The following is a 22,613-nucleotide window of genomic DNA, read 5'->3' as shown; positions in this document are numbered from 1 at the left end:
CCTGTTACGAGCGACTTTTGAGACACCTTGTATATCGTAAATGTACTAGGTACTTTGACGCGTTGCTAATAACCTTATGTAATGATTATATAGACCACAACCTTTATATCTGTTCCTCGCAATCGCTGCAAGTTTGAAACGAATTGTCTATCGGCGAACGAAGAGACACGGCCGAACGAAAGTTCGCGGCAAGTTCTCTGGCGGTGTCCTCCGGAGAGGCGAACATTTATTATGGCGCGGAGCCTCTCGGAACAAAAAAAAACAAACTTTTCACGCGAAAATTGAGAATGATGTTGCGCGGATATGGACGTATTATTCACCGCTGAAAGAAATATGGAATTTATCCGGGGACGGCGGTGTGTGAAGTATGCCCGCGCGCAACCGTATCGGTGCCCGCGGTTACGTAAATTTATTGTGCCGCGATCACAATGTGTCGAGTGTCGGTACGACGTCGCGCAATCATGAGCCATGGGATCACATAAGTGATAGGAAAGTTATATTTTCCGCGTCCGCTGTCCCAGCGCGTTCCGTCTCGATATCGCCGCGAGCGCGATTTATAATTCCACGCGTTGACACCAGCTGAGACAATATTCGAATGGAATGAAGTTATTGCAGGCGTGAAAATGTTGCGTCGTATTTATTCCCACGTCCCCTAATTATTCTATGGACGAATCGATCGCTACACCGTGGACCTTTGTCGAAGAAAAACATTTCGTTAACACGTTCCGTGCCGTGTGTACCACCGGTGGTACACGCAGTCATATTTATTTAATGCGCTGATAACATATATATTTTATGACAAATGTAATTCTGTAAAATATATTTCAACCAACAAAATGATGCATTATACAAAATGCAGTATGGAACAAAACACAAATTTATTTATTTGTTGTATATACAAAAGTTAATAATTGCATTTGATATATCAATCTTTAGTCAAAATATCAAATGGCCTGACCGACAAGTCAGGCAAAAATTAACGGAACGTGTTAAATCGACTGCAGGAACTAGAATTAAATAAAACTCCATTGTTCCTTTTGATCCTTTCGAGAACAGCGCGACAGTACCTATCGTCAAATTCTGCCAATATATTTCTGCGCACAGCTTTGTGTCGCGCCTATTCGGTTTCGTCGCGAACGCGTCGAATCCACTGTATAAAATTCCCGGACACGCGACGCGGTTGTCGCAACCGAACCTACTGCGGATAGAACAGAGAACTGCACGACAAAATTCGTCGAACGAGAATCTATAGGTCCCGCGCAATGTTTCCCGCCCTGCGCTACCACCGGAACGGAATTAATACCGTAAAATAAAAACGAATTAATAGCATCGGCATCAAACGGAATATAAAACAGTTCGAAACGAGCTGCTATTGTTGCGAAACGTACCTAACAATTGCCGACCGCGGAAGCCTCGAGACGGCGAGCAAACACGACTAGAACAATCGATACGAAAAATCTCATTATTTATTCGTCCGTTGATAAGTTACTTCCCCGGGCGTATCGGCGAAATTAATGGATTCGAGAATCGAGCTGATATTGTACTTGAAAAAGTGTCGGGCGATAGGCGGGATCGCGGGAAGGTGAAAACGCGACCCGATCGAGTTTCATATTTTAGCGGGAGCGGGAGAAAAAAAAATGGCCGTGAGAGAACTAACAGCCCGATAATAGGAGGCTTCAAAGTGAAATTTTCATTCGCGCCTGCATTAATAACTTCGCGCGGTGCAACTAAAGAGCGTGTGCACGCGGCCGGTTGAAAGTTGCCACTAATATTTTTTCAAATAAAGTCCGTTGTTGAACGCTTTCGACGAGTAACAGGTGCACAACCTACATTCGCGGCATTCATACTGCGTTGGCCTTCAGAAATCTCTGATTGGATGTCTCGCCGACGTGAAAGCGACACAATGCCCGCGATACAATGCGTTTACGCTACTCTGAAAAGCTGGAACATTAATCGATCTCGTTCACACGATCAAATTTCGCGTCCACCTTTAATGGTGTGCCTCTCTGAAAACTTTGAATCGATTCGGGAGAAAACGAAAATCGCCTCGCAAACGCGACTGTATTTCAACAGAGAGAGAGAGAGGGGGGAACGCCACTCTTTTTTAAATTATATTACCATATAGATCAATAGATGGACAGATCGATCTTAAACTGTAATCATTATTATTTTATTATTCTATCATAATTTAATAAATCCGTTGAAATAAAACAAGTGATTTCGATTATAATTTCATTTATAAAAAATGGCGTATAGCTTTTTATTCGCGCCGCTTTTATACTTTGATAAAAAAAAAAAGGAAGACGGCGAAAAGATAATTGTTGCCTCGTATGCTCCACTTTGTAGCAAACAAATGTCGTTGCGAAACATAATTTTAAAGACTTTTCAACGTAGCCCGGAGTCCGAGTTTGCGGTATTAAATACTAATTGTTAATTCTCTGGAAACTTCATTTTATGTTGCAAGCAACTTTAATCATAATTTCGTTATGCCAGACTGCTAGCAAACTTCCGAAACATTTCTCGACTAATCCTCCTTCAAACTACTCGCGATTCTTTGCAAAAGTTTAAACCCAATTTACCGTGCACACTCTCCCGATTATTTCACACGATTAACAAAAAGTGTCACGCGCGTCTAATATTTACGCTTGAGAACCTACGTAGCGAATAACTGCTGCGGCCAATCGTCTATTTGCGTAGAAATCGTTCCGAGGAGTAGCTCGAGCAGCGAAAGATAATTCTAAAAAGAAAAGATAGTTTAAAAAGATTATTTGAAAAGCGAAGAATAATTCAAAGGATGCGAAACAATATTAAAAAGACAGGGGTGATTTAAAAAAGCAAAAGGCAAATTTAAAGAGCGACTACTGACTCGAAAAAGGAATGATAATTCCGAATCCAGTGATTTCGTAAGAATGGCCGCGGTTTGGTGTATTCTTCGCGAGCCCTTTCATCCCTCATTCTTCGCAGCGTCGCTGATGGGCGAGTGTGTATACAATTTCCCAACAAAAACCGCGGCGAGAAAGGCCGTTCCAGGATTTACGTGTATCGCGGAGGCGACATTATGCATGGATATAGGTGTAGCAGATAATATATATTTTTCGAAGGACCTGTTGGCACCGGGCCAGCCTCGAATGTATCCCCGCATCGCATCGCATCGCATCGCAACGCGTCGCGTCGTCTTCATCCAATTGCCGGCGCTTTACGGTACAGAGGCGACGAGAGAGCTTGGCTCCGCACCGTTCACCGGGTCGCTTCTCATTGATCCCTTTAAATTACAAGTGCGAAAACACTCGCGCGACCCTCGCCAAAATATTAGACGAGTAGTCAAATCTTACTTATTTTCACAGATTACCTGTAAAGTAGTATTGCATCGTGACAGTATTTCGTACAAACAAATATATGGTCAACTAAAAATAATATGTACACGGCCCACTTTCTTACATAAACACAAAGTGACCCTCCCTCGATCAGACCTCAATTATTATTGTCACCTTAATTATGTTTGTTACCAGTCTGGCACGATAAAATTATGATCAAGGTTGTATCAAATAAGCAATTAATATTTAATACCCCGCAATCTCGAACTTCTTTAAAAACTTCTTAAAGTAATGTTTCGTACGAAATTCGCTCTTTCCTTTTTTTATCAAAATATAAAAGCAGAGCGAATGGAAACAATACGACATTTTCCATAAATGAAATTGCAATTACAATAACTTGATTAATATTAACTCTGTGTAATGATAATTACAATCTACGATCGATCGATCTCTTTACCTTAAATGCCTCGAGAAAGCGTTCTAGGATTAATAAATTTCGGGACTGTTCCAGTATCTCGCTATCGGGACTAAACACCTAGGCGAGGCGAGGCGAGGCGAGGCGACGCGACGGGTCGTTTCCCTAAAATCTGCGCGTGTCCCGAGGCTTCTGAGCGGGCCTGTACATTAAAAGTATAAAACTGGGATGCACGATTGCAGATAAAAGTCGAAAGTAATAAGTCGAAGGATCCCGGCATTGTTCGAACAGAGATTATAAAGGGACCGGGCGTACTGCGGGCTCCGGGTGTGCTAGATAAGAACAGGGACGGGGCCGGGGGTGCGCGATCATCGCCGCGGGGGTGAAGGGAACCGGAGCCAGAGAACAAAGAGAGGGAGGGAGAGAGAGAGAGAGAGAGAGAAAGAGAGGTAAGCAGAGAAATAGGAAGAGATAGAAATAAAGAAATAAAGAGAAGAGGAATGAAATATTAAGAGAAATGAAAGGAAAGAAATGTGTAGATATAAAGAGAAAAAGATTGAGATATTAAAAGAAGCGTGGAGAAAGAATCAAAGATATGTAGAGAAATAGAGAGACAAAGAGAAAGAGACACGTAGAGAAAGAAGAGAAGAAATAGAGAGAGAGAGAGAGAGAGAGAGAGAGCAACGGAGTCTGAGAAATCGAGGGAGAGGGAAACGGATAGAGAAATGGAAATGAAGGGAGAGAAATCGTAAGATGGTGGGGAGGGGAGGGGACGGGGGGTGTAGGGGAAAGGAATTTAGTTTAAAAAATATATGTGTATGATCGATCAAGTAAACACGAACGTAAGTAGGTCATGAGCGTTCGCTCGTCAGCGTACGCTTCTTCCGTGCATCTTGCTGCGGAAACTTCAGAAATTCAGCAGGAACTTTCCGAACCGCCTCCGCTTGTCAGGTCGCCGCCGCGGATTTATTAAAGAACATCCGGCGATGATTCATGCCCCGTTCAAAGTTACCACTCGATCTCGTGTTCCGTTACAATATCGTCGTTATCATTAAATAGGGAAACTTTCGTCGACTCGGAGGACCGCGAACGACTTCCATTCGGCCATCCCCGTGGCTTACAATGAAAACTTTTCCACGCAGCAGATTTACAAAGCGCCTTTAATTCAACGTCGCCGCGACGCCTGCGAATGACACGCGAGCGCTACGAGGACCCTTATTTTTTTTTCAAAATCCGATTCTTTCTGGCCTCGTTCGTCCGAATGATTTGAATAACACAAGCAGAATGATATCCTCCCTGCTTCGACACCTTTACGCGAGCTAAACAGACGAGCAGACGGAAGCAAATGTCGCGGCGTTGCGGAAAGGGACGGGGCGCGGCGCGTCGATCGTTAATAGACGCCCAGGGCGATTAATTGCCGATCGTTAGTCACGCTCTCTATTTCAGCGAGAGCAGTACTTTCTTCGCTCGATATCCGAGAGCATTAGATGGATCGCGTTCCGTGAAAGACTCCGCGCCACGCCGTCTTAAACTAATCAGGAAAGTACACACACTTTATCGTTACGCGCGAGAACGCGAGCTCCGCTGCACTTAACGCACCGAAAGCCCAAGACCCGGTGTAAGTGCACCTGTACACACGCCTAAAGTGTGTGCATTTTACCTATGCATTCATCCCTCCGGTGTGCAGCTTGCAGTGCCGTGCAGCGCCGTTCCGTGCTCGCTCGCGCGCGCGCGCGCTCCCGCCCGAGCACGCACGGCCGCGTGCATGTGCAATGTGCATATGCGCCGCGAAGCTTTTATCGATGAACAAAAACCGGGTGAGAATATTTTGCTGCGCCCGGCGCGGACTCCCTACGGGATTAACAGTGTTAACACTTAACCGGTGGCACGTTTTCAAATATTCCATCCGCTCATCGCCGCTCAGGTAATGTAGGCTACGGTGTTACTCCTGGTGTATACGGATTACACCGGCCATTTCTATCCGTCTAAAATGTCTTTATTAATTCAGTCACTGGGTGTCCCAGTTTTTACCTGCGTCTACTGCTAGTGAAATTGACAACATTTCCGCGTGAATGTACGGTGTGGCTCGCGGGAGCATCGTTTTACACCTTTCACAATGGATTACCGTAGAACTTCGATTATCGGCTTCTCAAATATCAGAAATCTTTCAAAAGACGATCATTGTAGAGGGTGTTCCAAAATTATGGTACTTCCGGGAAGGATGAGGTTCCGGAGGTCGTTCGAGTGCAATCCGTGGCTTCGTTTAGAAGCTCTCCACCCCTTGTCGCCTCGTTTCTTTAACAGTTACGACGATTACGACTTTTTCGATCGTAATAAATTCTTCAAAGGAAAAGAGACTTTACATTTATTATGTGTTTGCACAAACGTAGAAGTCGGTTTCGACTTAAAGGAATGGAACAGTACCTAACCTAAAAGCTTCCTACTACTTTACACAAAAAAAAAACACTAACCAATGAGAGGCGAACTCGACTGGCGCAAGACGGCCAATGAGCGAAACTGGACTTCGTCCGCTTATTGGCTCGGCCATGCTCATAGAGCAACGCGGATTGGTCACTTTCAAGCACGTTTGCATTCAGAATTCGTTGTTCCGACGCAGCAGTGCACAAAGAATTAACTAAACAACGTTTCCTACATAAAATGATAGAAAAGCAGACAAGTGGGCAAAGTTGCTAGAATTCGATGAACTGAGAAGGTAACCGAAGATATAGAATTAAATGTTAAAACGTTACTATGAATCTACATATTGTTTATTTCCACCTTTTGACGCAAGACATCGCTGTTCATATAAACCATGAACGCAATCCGGTATCGATCATCGAGCAGTTAAAACGCGCACGGATCGCGAAATTAGAGACTATTAAACGAAATATCCTCAAGGATTCCGTTTTGTATGTGTTTCAGGTACGCTTGCACTCGAGAGCCCGGTTATAAAAGCTGCCGGAGTACCGCGAGGCAAAGATCAAAGTTCACGCACCGATATTCGAACAGGATCTGCCGTGCAACGTGTTCCCTTATCAATAAATTTCATTCGGAGCGTTCCTTTTATCGTCCGCAATCATCGTTCCGCATACAGCGCCCCTCGGCGATCACAAACTACCGGAAAAGGAATACCGAAAAACCAAGAACTCTCTGACCTGATTTCGAAAACTGAATCCTAAGTTCCTCGTGTACCGGCGACGGAACCATTTTATTCGGGAGGCACGAACCATGAAAAGTTTCAACGTTTATGCACCGGTCGATTAACGCTAAACCTATCGCCAGATGTCACGTCCTTTTGTTTTCGTATCGCTGAAATTACGAAAACTCTTTCTTAGCGCTGGATCTACGGGGCTCGGCAATAAGGTGGGTTAGACGTTTCGTAAACCCTCTCGTTATCAACGTTGTGCACATGTGACGACCACGATTTTTTATTTCGCGTAAAGAACAGTCAAATTAATTTAGTCAATATAATTATTCAAAATTGTAACTTCTTTCTAACGATATTTTCATCCTAGTTTGTAAGAGGATATTATAAATACAATAAATATAACTATGTAGGTTTTGACGCTGGTAGCGTATGTGTTAATTATTTATATTGCTTACATTGTAAAAATACAGTTATAAGTGATTTACTTGCTGATAAATTTGTTAATTCGGACAATTATTGCTATAAAAATTGCTGATATTCTGAATATTTACAGGGCAGGAGAAAAACCGTGGCACGACCAGCCGGGGGATGATTCTAAATCGAAAAAAAGAGTAACATTTTTTTTATTTAAGATTGCGTTTTCGAGAAGAATACGATTAAAGGTCCGTCAAGTTTGTACGGCTTTTAGTCCGACGAGAAGTAGAACCGGTAAGCGATGGCCAGACGTGACTTGGCTCGATCCTTATGCAATAGGATTATTTTGGTTAAAATGTTACCCCTTCTTTCGACTGTATATATTTTCTTTTTACTTGTAGCGTGAACCTAGCGTTAAGGAACGATCGTATAAATTTCTTTCGAACGAGCTTACGTTATAAGAAAGCTAGCGAAAAGTCTGGCTAAATTGATTCCTGCCATTTTCATAAAGCAACACAAGGTTACTTGGTAGATTTAGTGTTAATCGATGTGCGATGCAAATCAGTTTCCTAGGTTCTTCCGTTCAAGAATTACGGTTCCCGTTACACATTCGAGAGTCGCACACCCACATCGGAAAGAATTGTCGCTGGAGATGGCTGATTTGATTTTGCGAAATAAAGTTATTATCGGCGAGTCCGTGTTATTCGTCGATGGGGATAGGCAACGGAATGGAAGAAACCATTGTAGACGGAGCGGCATCTTTCAAGTCCTTCAAGCGGTCTTCATTCTTGTAGGTATAATCATTCCGATTCGATAGTTCTGTAGCGCAGCGCGCAACTCCGAAAACGATGACGCACGAATGCATACTTTCGTCGGGGACGTCGGAACGGCGATAGCGTCGCCGACGATAAGAAACAATTTAAATGGCAGATGACTGAATGGTCTATGGTAGTTTCCGGGACAATTATATTTATCAATTCGATATTCTCGTTTGCTTATTTGGAATTCGAGCATTTGTACTCGAAGATATTTCAACTCCGCGACTCGGGACACTTCTTTCGACATGGAAAAGTGTCAGGACAATATAGTCTAAAATATACAGTACGACACAGTATGAAATATAGCATGGAATACAGTATAAAACATAGAGAGTAATACAGTATATTACAATATAAAATATACAGTATCATACAGTGTATAATATAATGTAATACAGTGTAAATTAGGATTCTGTAAAAACTAGTCGCCATCAAAGTTTCGTCGCAATTCCACCGCAGCGTTCTCACTGTACTTATTTTGTCTTGCTCTTATACCGCATTGGTTTCTTTCCCTCGTTCTAAAGTTGCATTATCACATATCTCATCTTCATTTTATCAACCGACAACAATTTTTACAATTGATATTTCCAATCAACGCTTTACACTTGCTTTCTTTGGGTATCGTTAATAAATTCCAATTGTTCAAATTGATAGACACGTTCGAAACAATAGAAATTCGCTCGCATCCTGCTTCGGCAACTACAAATGTAAATTACGTTGCAGTTTGGTGTATTCGTTGCCGAGACCCTGGATAAAGCACGAGCGAAAAAAGCGACAGCAAGGAGGGAAACAGATTTCACGCAGCTACACGTACGAGAATCAACTGCGAGGGTTAAAGAGTCCAGGATTGATAGAAACCGAAAGTGATAGAATCTAAATGGAGCAGCGTACGCGTTCGCGTTCGCGTTCGGTGGTCGAACGATCAAGAACTGTGGGAGGAGCCACGATCCACGCAGGTCAGCCGAGGGTCAGAGAGATCAGGGTTGCGGAGGAATTCACGAATCGGTCTACGGTAACGTGTAAAATGGTAATCCGAGAAGCGGAAGAAAATTGCGGCGGGAGGAATAGGCATACGGTTGTTCTCGGCCGATCGTTATCTAATAATGAGAAAGAGCTTAGCGCCGCGCGGCGTTCTTTCCCCCTGATTTCGTGCAGAACGGTTCCGCGGAGCCCGTGCCATTTCCAAGTAACAGAATTGCGAGCATCGATTCGACCAGAAACTAGATACGTACGATCATTCCCGGCCGGGTGTGTTATAGCTCGCGTGTAGATAACAATACGACAATGGGCGCAGTTCGCGTCGTATATGCGGAAGAACAGCGGCGGGGGAGTGGCGAAGGGACGGTCGCCAAGTGCCAGCGAACGATTCGATACGATCCGGTTCCTCTGGAAATCGACAACAACGTCGAAGACGACGAAGGCCTAGACGAACCTAGGAGACTGCTCGAATAGACGCAGATTCTGGAAGAAACGCGAGAAACGGAACGAAGAAATCGTGGGATTCGGAACACCGCGATCGTCGTTCTCGTTAACCTACTTACTTTATTCACAGCATTCATTCATCCGCTTCGCGCGACGCGTATCCTATGCGTGTGTGCAGGCATGTACAGGTGAGCGCGCGCGCGCGCGCGTGTGTGTGTGTGCAGGTGTACGAGTGTTGCGGGGGAAAGCGAGTATACGGGTAGCCGATGTAGACGTGTGTGCAACCGTGCATCATTGCCGGTGCTTTTGCGCATTCTACACGGGACGGATCAAAAAGCGGGGCTTTATCGCGTTTCGCACGCAAATGGCGTTCGAACGGGCAACGGCGGCAGCGGCGGCGGCGGCGGCGTGCAGCCGCGATTCCGTCGCGTCGGCTAATCTTCGTTATCTCTCTCCGACCGCGTCCACCTCTCTCTCTCTCTCTCCCTCTCTCTTACACTGCCACGTCTCGTCTCTCGATTATCTCGCGTGCCCGCGTTACCAAGTTTCGCGATCCGGCCCAGCTAACTAGCTGGCTTTCCTTCCTCCCTTTCGCTGCGGCGGGAGCCGACGCGACGCGAAAATAGGATCCCGAAGCGACGATCGAACGACCGTGAGAGCCCGCGACCGTGTAATCGTTTCCAGGAGGATCGATCCTCGCCAATTAACATGGGCGAGGTTGAAGCCGTGTCATAAACCACCGAACACCGTGCCAGGATATTTTCTGGTCGTGTAATCGTCGCGATAACCGCGTTGGGGGGGGGGGGGGGGGGGGTAAAGATAGAAAGAGACACGAACATCCGAAGACGGGCAGAGGGAGAGGAAAGGTGGTTAAAGGTCCGCGTACACGCTCGCCTCCCATGACACGTAGAAACTGGGCCAGGACGCTAGATTAGTAGATTGCCGCCCAAATCTGAGAATTCGAGGACTTTCGGGGGCGGAGATCGCCCTTGGCGGTCAAGGGGTTGTTTCGAGCGAGGAATTTTCGGTTCATCGATAGGCAGCTCGGTCCAAGAACAAGATTCGCGGGCCGCGGACCACGGACCACGGGCCGCGATCGTTCCTAGGCCGATCTTGGCGAGCGCCGCGGGTGCTGTCGTCTTGTATTATCGATTGACGGAGGTTATGTGGTGCCGAGTCACCGGGCCACGACAACCACCGATAATGGAACGAGAAATTCTATTCTAATCGCATACGCGACGCCAAACGATGAATAGAATCTCTTTTACGGCATTCGTGCTTCTTCCTTCCAGCTCTCTTTTATCCTTGAGCATCCCCAGCGCTCCTCTACCCGACCGACCCGCCCCCCACCCCTACCGCGCTATCTCTCTCTCTCCCTCTCTCTCTCTCTCCTTCTCCTACACACACCCTCGCCCTCTCTCTCTCTCTCTCTCCCTCTTTCTCTCTTTTCCTACATATATAAGATTTATTCGCACTTCCTCTATTCCCCGATCTCCCTTCTGCCCGTAAAACCGTTTCGCTCACTCTCCCTCGTTTTCTCGGTCTATTCTTCACCGTGTACGCGTTCTTTCATCTTGGCAACCCCCTGCAGGAGAAGGAGCAGGAGAAGGAGAAGAGAAAAGAGGAAGAGGAGGATGAAACTGTCGCAAGCAAAGAATAGCGAGCCGATGGGGATGGATGTAGAGATGGACGTGGATGGGTTGGGTCGACGTTGAAGAATTCGAAACGAAAGCACTCACCTGTGCGCACGGCAGGGTTACACCGTCTGTAGGTATGAAACGGTGGAGGCCTGTTGGGCAGCAATGGTGATCGCGATGTTGTCGTCGAAAACGGCAGTATTGGCAGTGGCGTGACTGACGGCGGCAGCCACAACAGGGTTGACGGTGGCGGTGGCGGCGGCGGTGACGGCAGCGATAATAACGGCAGCGGTGGCGGTGGCGGTGGCGGTGGCTGTGACGGTGACGGCGACGGTAGCTGCGACGGCAGCAGCGGCTACGACGACGACGTTGTCGAGAACGTTGTACGCGGACGCGGCACTGGCAGCGACAGCGACAGCGTTTGCGTTTGCGTTTGCGATTGCGATTGCGTTTCCGTTTGCGGCAGCGGCAGCGGCACCAGCGTTAGCAACCAAGTCACTTATATCCGAACGATCCGGGGACACCATCTCCTTGCTCGTCCGATCGCGTACACAACCGACGACGATGCCGACGCCCGCACTGGCCACGACGCACTGTGGTCGCGCTACCACGAGTACCATCGTCGTTGTCTCATCGTCGTCGCCGTGTCCGAACCACGTTCCAAGTCGAGAAACAACGAACGGCCGGAACAGGCCAGAACGAACAGGCGGGTACCGTGCGCCAAGCTCTCCGTCACCGTTCCTGTACAATCCGGCTCGGCTCGGCTCGGCTCGGTTCGATTCGATACGATACGATACGATACGATTCGACTCGATTCGGTTCGGTTCGTCTCGGTCCGGCCCGGTCCGATCCGGTCCCGGGGCTAACAATGACTCGAAGAAGGCGGTGGTCGTCCCCCGATCGACTGCACGACACCGATGCTCGATGGCAGGAGACGCCCCAACACGGAGCACCTAGTTCGACGTATGCCGAGCGACGGCTCACCCCGCGATCCGTCTGCGCTCGACCCAACTCGCGCAGTACCGTAGCCACCTAGGGTGCCCGCCCGCCTATCCGATACCCCCTACCTACTCCTTCTTTCCCCTCTCCTCCTTGCTCTCTCGACGCTGCTCGCCAGCTCCGAGCTCCCCTCACCCGCTGGAGACCTCGTCGCCGAGCATCCCTCAACCGATCGCCTCGCCGCGCCGCGCCGTCGTCTCTCCGACGGCAGCTCAACCGCCAAATTTTCAACGACTCTTCGTTTAGAGCGCCGATCTTCCCTCGCCGGCCGCGTCTCCCACGATCTTCCCAGGCGTCGATCGTCTATTTACGCGCCTCTTACGGACGATCGAACTCGACGATCTCCCGGGCCAAGCGCAATCGACGAAGATTCGCGGCAGCAGCGGAGCGCGATCGATCTCCGGTCATCTGTGCGTGACGCTTTAGAAAATTTATCGCTCGAGCCGCCGAGGTTCTCGCGAGACGTCGCCCGAACACAGCGAGGAGGACGACGACGACGACGACGACGACGAGAGGGCAGAAGAAAGCGCGAACGGCTTTGGTTCGGCTGCCTGTGGAAAATGTGCGTTGGGATCGCGCGTCGCGGCCCGCAAACGTACGGAATTGTTTTAGTCGCGGGCACCGGCAGCCCTTTCGGGTGACCTGGAGCCGTCGGGCACTCAGCGGCAAAGCGGGGGGTTAAGGAAGCCCTTGAAATCAATAGCCAGTCGCTACTGCCGCCGCCACCCTGATCAGGCTGCTCTGCGCTGTACACGCCGCTCCACTCTCTGCCCTCGTCGTCCACCTCCCTCATCCCTGATCCTGATTTATCCGCAACTCCTACCTGACCGAGTCCTATCCGACTTTAGTTCGCAGTCGAACGTCTCGGTACGAGTATCGTTCGACGGGGTCGATCGAAGGCAGCCACGTGCCGGTGGAGAGTAGCAGCCGATTTCCATCCAGGATCGCCGCGCACCGTCCCCGATGCGCTCTATATCTATGTTCGCATCGGTGTGCGCATACTGTGTTATTTAAAATAGGCTAGACTACCGAGAGAGAGAGAGAGGAGGGGGGGGGGGGGGGGGGGGGCGGGGGGGGCGTGAGTCGGGGAAAGGCGTCCCGTGGCCGCCGCGCGTAGGCACGCCCGATAGTTTCTCCAAGGGAAATATTATTAGTATTCGGCGTGACGCCCGAAGGGGGTGGGATGTTAATGAATACAAATACCCGGCGTCTAAGTATTCTCTCCGTTGGTCCGGAGGGTTGCCCGTTTCCAGACTCGAATTAGCTGGCCACGGATAGTGAAAGCAGGTCGTGAATACGCGGCCTAGGAATTTCCGATTAGGATCATCGATCGTCGCGTTCGATCGGCGAAACGTTCCAGCGGAAGGTGGTCCAGTCCTCTGCCGACCGGGACGACCATAAATATATCCTTCGTTTAGTCGATGCTCTCTCTCTCTCTCTCTGACGTATTTCCTCGAGCTTTCAGTCCACGCCGATTCCCTCTGTCTCGCGCGCCCATGAACGATCCTTCCCCCCCACTCGTTCCGATCGACGAGGAGAAAGTACGCGAGTGCATGTGCACTCAGAAGGTTGCCTGACTAGAGCTTGACCTAGACTACTACTTCGTTTCGCGCAACTACTTCTCGCTCCCAAAAAGTCGAGGATTTTATCCGCAGGATCGTCCCCTCCGCGTGGCTGATCGATTCGCAACTATATCCGTTGTCGGTCTGACATTATCAAGTAACCTTCGTGATCATTGATTAATGATATTTAAAAGTGTAACGGATGTCACTGCGTGTGGGAACGTACGAGTTATATCGTTATCGTGTCGGAATTTTATTCAATACACGTTGTAAGAAAATTGAATGCTACATACACTGGTGAAACAATTGTTTTGCAGTACGTTCGATATTATTGTTCGTCATAGAGTAATGATAATTAATAATAATAATAATGATAATAATAATAATCGTTACAACCGGTTCTACAATTTTTTGCATAATATTCGGTGGTATTAAGGTTTTATTTACAGAATGACGAGATCCCCTTGCCTCGCTCGACGAACCACGTTTTATGGTAGCTTGGTTTCAGATCGTTACAATTTGCTTCGGATACAGTTGATGTCGCAATAATATAACATCGGAACACAACGGAACGAATCTTTGTGCCGGCGTATGACACACCGGATCCCCTGGTCGCATATAATACTTCAATCAATGATCTTTCCATCGGAATAGAGGATGCTGTTCGCTGTCGGAAAGCCGGCAAACCCTCGAACCATTTCCTTAGCGTACCTTCTCTCTGTATGCAACTTATACCTGCGTGTCAGGCATATATCGAACAATCAGTCGTTTACAATATTTATTTGAAAAACTTGCAATACGGAGAAACTCCACTGGGATACATTTCATTTTCGATAATTACAATATTCTCTTATCACGTTATCGTCGATGCTTGTCGGATGCGACGGCTTGCACCATTCGGGAGGGACACCAGCTCGAGCGAGTAACGCCATGCGAGACACGTTATGCGAGAACAGAAAATGCGAGCGCACCCTCACCCGCGCCCCCGCCGAAACCGTAACCCGCCGTTACAAGTTAGTCGGCGACAGTCCCGACCGAGTAACGCATTGAATCGTGTTCAAGAAGAGTGCAATCAAAATATTGTGGAACGATGAGATGTTGATAATAGTTTGAATCGAGAGGAAACGAGCGCGTCGCACGATGCGCGTGCATCATTATTCTAGCAGTTACCGATAAATCCCATTAAATACATTTTGTCAGAAGTATGCTTATAAAATACGATAATATTCGAAGAGCGGTTTCGATCAGAACCTCGAAGAATGATGCAGAGAGATATCTAATGATTATATAAAAATCGATATATCCGATACGTCCGAAGTATATGAGACATGTAAAACAATGAATGATAGTCGTTCGTCAAGGGTGAACGTCCGACGTGCCGTCTTTTCGTTTTACATTTCACGATGTTACACGCTACAATTCAATGATCGAATTTTCATTAAATGGAAGTCGTGTAGAGAGAGGTATACGAACTATGAGACGTCAACGAAGCGCAAGTAAAGGTATATTGCTGCCTCTAATCCTAAGGCACGGAAATACAAGTATTCGTGTGTTTGTTTCGTGTGCACGCCTGTACGTTTAATCGCGACATGCTCGAGACATTAATTATTCTGACGATGGGTAATATAAAAAAAAAAGAAAAAGAAAAGAAAAACGAAAGAGAAAGTATAGTCCGTTTAGAGGTGGAGAAACTTGAACGGTTTCGTGAAGATAAGATTTCAAGCGATACCATACCCGTGTACGCTATGCTCCACTTCCGGAATATACGAACGATCAATGACGTGAAAGGTACGAAATATTAAAAAACGTCCGCCGTGTGACATCCGAGATATCTTTATTTTGAATTTTCGTAAGACAAACATAAAGAAATAAAAATACACTGAAGCGTCAAAAATTTGTAATGCATTAAATCGCTTATGTGATATACCATTGCTGATGGATAGAGCCAGCGTATCCAATTTCTGAGTCACGAACCACTACGATTAATAATCCAGCCAGCCCCCCCTCCCCCGCCTGACTATATAAGTTAGACATTAATATATTATCTTAAACTGGATACATTATGTACAATCTTACATCGTGTGATTGTTAAGTACGTTTTAGTATGTCGAAAGATTAAAAAAAAAAAGGAAAAGAAAATTTCATCTATTTCCCGTAATTCTTCCCATTTTGTTTTTTTTTTCTCTTTCTTGTGTTTTTATCTTTTATACACAGATACAGACATCACTCTGCAAATGAATATGTTCGTTTGAAAGAGTTTATATTTAATAAATTTTGTAATTCCATACATAAATCACTTAGTGGCAACACGTTTTTTTTTTCGAAGACATCGCCGCAAGCAAATTCGTTAAAGCGAAAATCCTTTCGTAAGAAATGTCGAAACGAAAAGAAATGGACGATCTCGGATGATATTAACACTTCGTTTTTAATTAATCGATTTAATATTTAAATCATTAATTGTTTACGACACTCACCGACAACAAAAGATTTCTATCGTTAACTTCTGCGTTCTATGCTACAGCCTATGCGATGTGATTTCTTAAAAAAGGATTTAGATGTTCAGTCGGTTTACCAAAATATAAGCACACTCCTGCAGCGCGTTTAATTCTATTATTGTAAACCACTACCTGTTCATGTTTATAGTATTTATTATGAACAACTGTGTAATACGATGACTGATTTTGATCTCTCCGATCAGTAAGTGGTACATGGTAGCAGGGGAGGGGGCAGGCTAAGAAACACAGGGGAAGAGGGTATGTGCCAAGTTATGCGGTATTGTAACGGCTGCTCAGAACATTTTTCCAAATATATATCCTATTATGCCCATGAGAATGGCAATAAGGAAGGTATTTGGAGGAAATTGGCTATGATTTTGTGAGATCAAATCTTTAGTCACGGGTAAGGTATTGTCTTTTCCCAATGCTGCATTCCTTAATATTAATATATCCTCCTACAAGCAAAACCCATTCACGTGTTTATTAAATAAGTATATTTCCTGTTTAGCCAGATATACCTTTCCTATATGATAAATACGTAATTTCTTACCTTCAACTGAATGTTTTCCTGCCTAAGAGCACTTTCTTGTGTCCTAAGCTGATTAACTTCTTGTGTCGCTAGTGTTAACTTTAACTCTGGATCTCTAATAGCCTAATAAAATAAATCCAGACGATCGTGTTACGTAATATGTATGGTAAAAAAAAAAACAAATAAATGCAGACTGCACAGTAATTGTTACCTTATGCTTTACCTTGTTTTCTGCATTTGTTGAAGTTTCCGTGCTGGTAATAGTTTCTGAAGTGGACATTACAGGATTTTCAAATACACATTTTATTTTAGATTCCATTACCTGATCTGCGCTCGGATCTTTCCACTTCGAACAAAATGAAAATTCATGGTTTAGTTAAAGTTTAAGAATCAAGATAATTATTACGAGCAGAAACACGTACAGTTTCCAATGCGATATAGCTTAAATATGTTACATACCACCGTATCGTACGCGTCGCGATTGTCATCCATACCACTTGGACATATTAACGATTGTACCATAAATTTATGTTTATTCTTTTCCGCTGGATCAAAATCAAATGGCTGTAGAGTCACTGAAAAATATGGCAACCGGGTAAATCAAATTTTCGTATTTATAAGTTACGCTTTAAAAATTTCATGTTAATTTGTTTTTTTGAAAGACATCGTCAAACTGTCAATATTTAGTGTATAATTAATTTTGAACTAACCAGATATTTGAGACTTTTTCCTTGGCAGAATCATTCCACCATTGGGACGTACACAATATCTCTTTGGAGCAGTTGTCTTTATTTTAAAATAAACTTTATGATTTGTTGGATTCGTTAATAATATATGCGATGTGACCGGTTCCTCTGAGAATGGGCCTGCAATACAGTATACAATAAATTAATGCTCAAAAGTGTTGCTCGAATAATGTCTTTCACTCTGTTACTTGACAAAGGAAAAACAAATATAACATTTGCAAGAATTAATTTTAATAATTTGAAGCAACAGCCTGTGGTAAAAATATAATGGACGTGTTTAAAATACAATAACAATTAATGAATAATATATGTAAATAGTAAGAATGTACACAATGTACCATGTTTTTATGTATGAATGAAATTATTTGCATGTATTTTACCCAGCACATTTTCAAGCTGTACCATGTGTACATTTCGATAATCGTGTAGTAGGTTTAAAACAAATTATAGGCTGACAAGGTTAAACATTACGTTCGATATTTTGTTTATGTCACAATTCATCTGGAAACTTATCATTTTATAAATGACAAAATAAAAAGATTATGAATGAGAAGCTTCCAGTAAAAAAGGAAGGTTAAATTGCTAGCATTCTCGTATCTACTGGTATTGTTTAACGTAAATAACAATTTAGATACGGCACTAAATACGGCTTCGTCGACAAAAATTTCGCAAGAAATTATTACCGCGAAAGAAAACAAGGAAAATATATTTACGCTCATGACACGCAAAAGTCATACAGTTACGAAATATATTACGCTAAGTGTGTTTAATCGTTATTCTTTTTCATTTTCTGTTGCGACCGACCGTATATGTACATAAAGGGTGTTCCATAATTCATGAACTTAAAGTAGTGGTTTAGCGCATAAACATATAAATAATTCCTATAAATATCTGACATCGCGTTTGTTCCTCCATTTTTTTATGCCCCCAAACAAAGAACTTGTTCAAAATGACTACTTATTATTCGAATACACAATTTTGGACGCTGTACCATTGATAAACCAATTCGTTGAAGTGTCAGGTGTGGTTTGATATCAGTGTGAAAACCACTTCACTACGTTACTCGAAGTATGCGAAACGTTATCTATCGTTTCGTTATAAACCAAAAACTATAAACAACTTCTTCATCGCAAAAACGATTGTAAATCGGAAGCAAGGTCATACCGGACATATGTTTATATAAACGTTTTTTCGCATTTTTGTGCGACGCCTTTACCACTGAAATTAGTTTACCGATATTTTATGGAACACCCTTACATGCCATGTACGTGAAACATGTATATGTACAAGCTACATAGATCATACCTATATATGTGTGTATACATATATAGTGTATATATAGAATACGTATGTATATGTACTTGGACATGTATATATGTATATGTGCACATAAGTATGAAAAATAAAGCGTACATAATACAACTCGACGAAAATGCTGACTGTATATCTCGTGGAAGATGAGACGTAAGAGGGGAGACTGAGAAGTCAATCATGACTGTACTTAGCTCTGACAGCGAATGACGTATAACGAATGGGGTTAGGTACGGCCGCTAAAGCTGATCATATTTACTAAATCACCGTGCATAATCTTATTTATACAGAAACTAGAATGTAATAAAATTGGCCAGTGGAGTGAACCTTACGTCATCTTGACAACGTAGCACACTGTGTGTGCAGATCGTGAAACTGAACAATGCGCCCCGTTTTGTCACGATACGAGAAAAGATTCGAAGGCAACGGAAGACAAAAGAAAGAAACGTGCGAAGATAATACATATGAGAGAATGATTCGTCGTTTAAGCGTACCCTTGAACCGTAGTTCGTTTTCCGGTTCGATATACAAAACTTGCTCTGGCTTCACCATCCTGCCTGGCAATCGACCGAATCCTATGAACGATTAACCGCAACACCTTCGAGAGCGTAAATAAAACAATACAGGTTAATCAGCGCTCGTTGTGATTTTCTGCAACGGCACCGCTATGTCTCGCACTCGCTACTTTCCGGGATTCCGTTGGACTAATTCTGATTTTTACTCCGTATCGAATACGCATGCGTCACGACGGAAATTATGTTATATATGTATGTACATACAGACATGTACAATCCAAAGTTGTCTCCCGGGAGACAAACCGTGTCCCCACTACTATCTACTACACCGGTGCGGTGGTGGCGGTGCGCAGCGAGTGCAATCGGCGTCGACACATGAGAATTGTCGCGCGCAATTCAAACCAGAGCAAGTTCGAAACAATATTTTTCCCTCTGTCTTTTGCATTTCGCTTTCCCGATCGTTCTTCGCCTACAGTTTTACGCTTATTTAAGTTTCCTATTTCCATGATCGGTTACAGCATATTTCTCAGCTTCCTCTATTAACTTTTGAATTGCTTTTTATTCGAATGTCAAGTTGGTGTTCGCGTGTTCGAGGCTTCGATAACGCTAGGACTAGCTTGATATCTGGTATATAAAATTAACAAATACATATGTAAATGTCACTTCTGAGAAGAAACTTAGCAATAAATAAACGATACATATTGGACTGCGCCGATTACATGATTAGCCCATAGACCTATTTAATAAAAGAAAAGGAAATATGCTATAGGTCGACGCCAGCGAAATATCCTGAGCAAAGTTGGAGCTGTCGGTCGCGCCTCTTTCGGAGAAAATATGAAGCTCTTCTCCAGAATCCGTGCAGCGCCAATTAGAGTAGGGACAAAATGCTCAAACTTTTAGCCACAATCGACTGTTGGTAATTAAATGTAGTCTACAAGACAATATTATCGAAGGCGAGATAAAAAAGGTTATGTTACTTAAAGATACTCATTCGGATGGAATGGGACGTGGAACGTGTCATCGGACATTATCAGTCGAACCGAGAATGGGGACGAGAAGAGGCTTGCATTACCTCGTATATAGTAATATAGATCTAAGACTTTTGCTGTATTGGCGTGAAACTTAGCGCGACAAAATGTCAAATATAAGAATTAAGTGGATGTTGGTTTGATCTGACAAATGTCTAACTCTACAAAAATGATCACTTATGTGATCTGTGGATGCAATGCATCTATGTCGCGCCACGTGCCTCTAAAACCGCAAACATGGTAGAGTCAGACATCTAGTGGGGCTGATTTCATGCCCTCTTGCTTATTCGCAGCTTTCCCATTTTTTTAACTGTGAGGACAGCTCTGTTTTATCAGTAACTTGCCAACCAATCAGAGTAAAGAAAATTTGTACACTGACCCTCGTTAAAGGATCAAGCTGCGACCTAGTGTGCACGGGTGTAAAACCCGTTACTGAATCTTCGTATACATATCTGGCAACAAACCTCCCATGGTATCCGGTCTACACGCATACCTTGTCTGTGATACTGTCATGCTACTATGCCGCTATCATATGGTCAAAAGGGAACTTTCAAATCGGATTTATTAAATCTATACGCATCATATGTTTGGTTTTTTGTTGATGTTCACATTCTTTACTTTTAATAAACTGGATTTTGGAAAAATAAATACGAAATATACGCAACTATTGGATTAATCAATTTCAAAATACGATTCAATTATATATCCCTCAAGGTATGTAACATAATATATGTTTACAACTTTACTAATTGAGAAATGCTCCAGTTTGAAATAAGTTTCATTGTGTACATAAGTAGATAAATTAATATATAATGGTTGTACGAAATTCTCAGATGACAAAGCTAATGGAATGGCTATTTATTGCAACCATATTTCTTGGTATGTGGTTCTCTGCAATTACAGGAAACATTAAGTTATCAGTTATTCGAGAATGGCATCAAGTTATAATTTTCATGCCTCTTATCGCATTAGCCTTATTTGGATTGTATGCAATTATTACTGTCCTATATAGGGTTTTTACATTTAATAACTCTGAAAGCGCAGCTGCTGAATTGCAGCAAGTAAGTGTAAAAAGGGATGAAGGATATTTAATCTTTTGCATACAATTTTCTTCAATTAAACATTACACGCTTCATTCTTCCAGCAAATCGAAGAGGCTAAAAAAGATCTTCAGAGCAAAGGTGTACACTTAAAAGGTGAAATTGCTTAAATGTTCTTCCATGAAGTTATGTTGTAATATTAATATTATATACATAACTGTTTTATATATGTATCATTTGTACAGATCTTTTAAAACTACTTTATAAATAAGAAAGTACGAAAACATTTGTAATAAAAATTTTTATGATTACAAATAATATTAAATAATTCATTAAAACAGATAGATTTCATGTGGTATTAAATGAAGAACAATGGAGATTGAAGGTGTATAGCGTTTTACTTTAATATTTAGATTTAAAGCATTTATTTATTATGCTACAAATAATATTTCATAAATAACAAAGAATGTGATTTTGCTCATTAACAATTGTGTTCCTAGTGTATTATCAATTTTTGGTATTTAACATGTAAAGAAACTTGAATCAAGAACATATTTTTTGTAATGTGTACTTCATGCCTTAGCTCTTTGTAATAATGGAAACTTTGAGATAGTTCCTCAAACATTACTATAGTAAATGGGAGACTTATCCTTACAATGAAATATTAAATTCTCCTAAATATAAACTATGTGTAGTCCATTTGTATAGGAAGTATAATTTTACATACACAAGTGTATGTGTACTGAAAAAAGAGATCTGTTTTTAAATAACTATTACGTATCAAAACAGGGAGACTAACATATTCGTTTGTGCATAGACTCACATAATTTTTATTTATTAAATATGCAATCTTTCAATATGATTTGTTTTACATTGTATTATATCTCTAATAAAATTTTAATGTTGGTACTAGTATTTCCAAAATTCAAACGGCTCCTAGTATATTACGTATTACTATATTAAGGCTACAATACGTTGAATGCATTCTCATAATATTAATAATCTCATTGCGTCCACATTTATAGAAAGTTAATTACAAATTTTCTTTATAGATTCATATTTCTTATAAGTTGCCTTGAATTCATCTGCGTTTTAGATACTTTGTATATGTTTATTACTTATTAACTAGTCATAAATTATTCGAGCTACTGTTTTTCCTTTTTTAATGAGAAAATATGGTTTAATATTGAGGTCCAGAACAAAATTTGAAAAGATTCGAA

General features: G+C 43.2%; 4 protein-coding genes across 7 annotated transcripts in view; 2 read left to right on the top strand and 2 right to left on the bottom strand.

Annotated features, from left to right (window-relative positions):
* The window catches only part of LOC144472116 (uncharacterized), a 62,016-nt gene extending 54,532 nt beyond the window's left edge, over nucleotides 1-7,484 (top strand). For 2 of the 3 annotated variants that reach the window (XM_078184867.1, XM_078184865.1), the window contains exon 3: nucleotides 6,652-7,222. In XM_078184867.1, coding sequence (XP_078040993.1) covers nucleotides 6,652-6,908 — 257 coding nt within the window. In that variant the 3' untranslated portion in view covers nucleotides 6,909-7,222. Of the gene's footprint in view, nucleotides 1-6,651; nucleotides 7,223-7,430 lie in introns of those variants that run through there. The other variant, XR_013494384.1, reaches the window with a different exon arrangement.
* Glut1 (Glucose transporter 1) overlaps nucleotides 1-12,192 on the bottom strand; it is a 66,634-nt gene extending 54,442 nt beyond the window's left edge. Inside the window, exon 1 of the mRNA XM_078184846.1 lies at nucleotides 11,271-12,192. The gene's annotated coding sequence lies outside the window, so the exon portion shown is untranslated. The remainder of the gene's footprint in view (nucleotides 1-11,270) is intronic.
* Nucleotides 12,193-14,493: 2,301 nt separating this feature from the next.
* On the bottom strand, nucleotides 14,494-19,542 carry Vap33 (VAMP-associated protein 33kDa). 2 transcript variants are annotated; one of them, XM_078186010.1, is made up of 6 exons: nucleotides 19,305-19,542; nucleotides 17,464-17,619; nucleotides 17,213-17,328; nucleotides 16,965-17,099; nucleotides 16,775-16,876; nucleotides 14,494-16,679 (listed from the first exon to the last, which is right to left on the bottom strand). In XM_078186010.1, exons 1-6 carry the CDS (start codon nucleotides 19,360-19,362, stop codon nucleotides 16,518-16,520), a joined length of 729 nt encoding a protein of 242 aa, XP_078042136.1. In that variant the 5' UTR covers nucleotides 19,363-19,542; the 3' UTR covers nucleotides 14,494-16,517. The 2 variants fall into 2 exon arrangements, with proteins under 2 accessions (XP_078042136.1, XP_078042137.1); XM_078186011.1 differs by having other exon boundaries at nucleotides 16,977-17,099; nucleotides 19,305-19,539.
* A 1,212-nt stretch (nucleotides 19,543-20,754) lies between these two features.
* Nucleotides 20,755-22,302, top strand: Dpm3 (Dolichyl-phosphate mannosyltransferase subunit 3). The gene is made up of 3 exons (XM_078186092.1): nucleotides 20,755-21,067; nucleotides 21,187-21,414; nucleotides 21,498-22,302. The coding sequence occupies exons 2-3, from the start codon at nucleotides 21,187-21,189 to the stop codon at nucleotides 21,561-21,563; spliced, it is 294 nt and encodes a 97-aa protein (XP_078042218.1). The 5' UTR covers nucleotides 20,755-21,067; the 3' UTR covers nucleotides 21,564-22,302.
* The last annotated feature ends 311 nt before the right edge of the window (nucleotides 22,303-22,613 follow it).

The sequence above is a fragment of the Augochlora pura genome, chromosome 7, assembly GCF_028453695.1.
Source record: "Augochlora pura isolate Apur16 chromosome 7, APUR_v2.2.1, whole genome shotgun sequence".
Lineage (NCBI taxonomy): Eukaryota > Metazoa > Arthropoda > Insecta > Hymenoptera > Halictidae > Augochlora > Augochlora pura.
Note: the sequence above shows the minus strand (reverse complement) of the source record. Positions and strands in the feature narration are given on the sequence as shown.

Coding starts and splice junctions, on each gene's coding strand:
- Dpm3 (XM_078186092.1), top strand. CDS start 21,187: ATGACAAAGCTAATGGAATGGCTATTTATTGCAACCATATTTCTTGGT. Junction 21,415..21,497: donor CAGCTGCTGAATTGCAGCAA/GTAAGTGTAAAA, acceptor TCATTCTTCCAG/CAAATCGAAGAGGCTAAAAA.
- Vap33 (XM_078186010.1), bottom strand. CDS start 19,362: ATGGTGAAGCCAGAGCAAGTTTTGTATATCGAACCGGAAAACGAACTA. Junction 17,620..19,304: donor AAACGAACTACGGTTCAAGG/GTACGCTTAAAC, acceptor ACTGTATTGCAG/GCCCATTCTCAGAGGAACCG. Junction 16,680..16,774: donor AGGAAAACATTCAGTTGAAG/GTAAGAAATTAC, acceptor TTTTGCTTGTAG/GAGGATATATTAATATTAAG.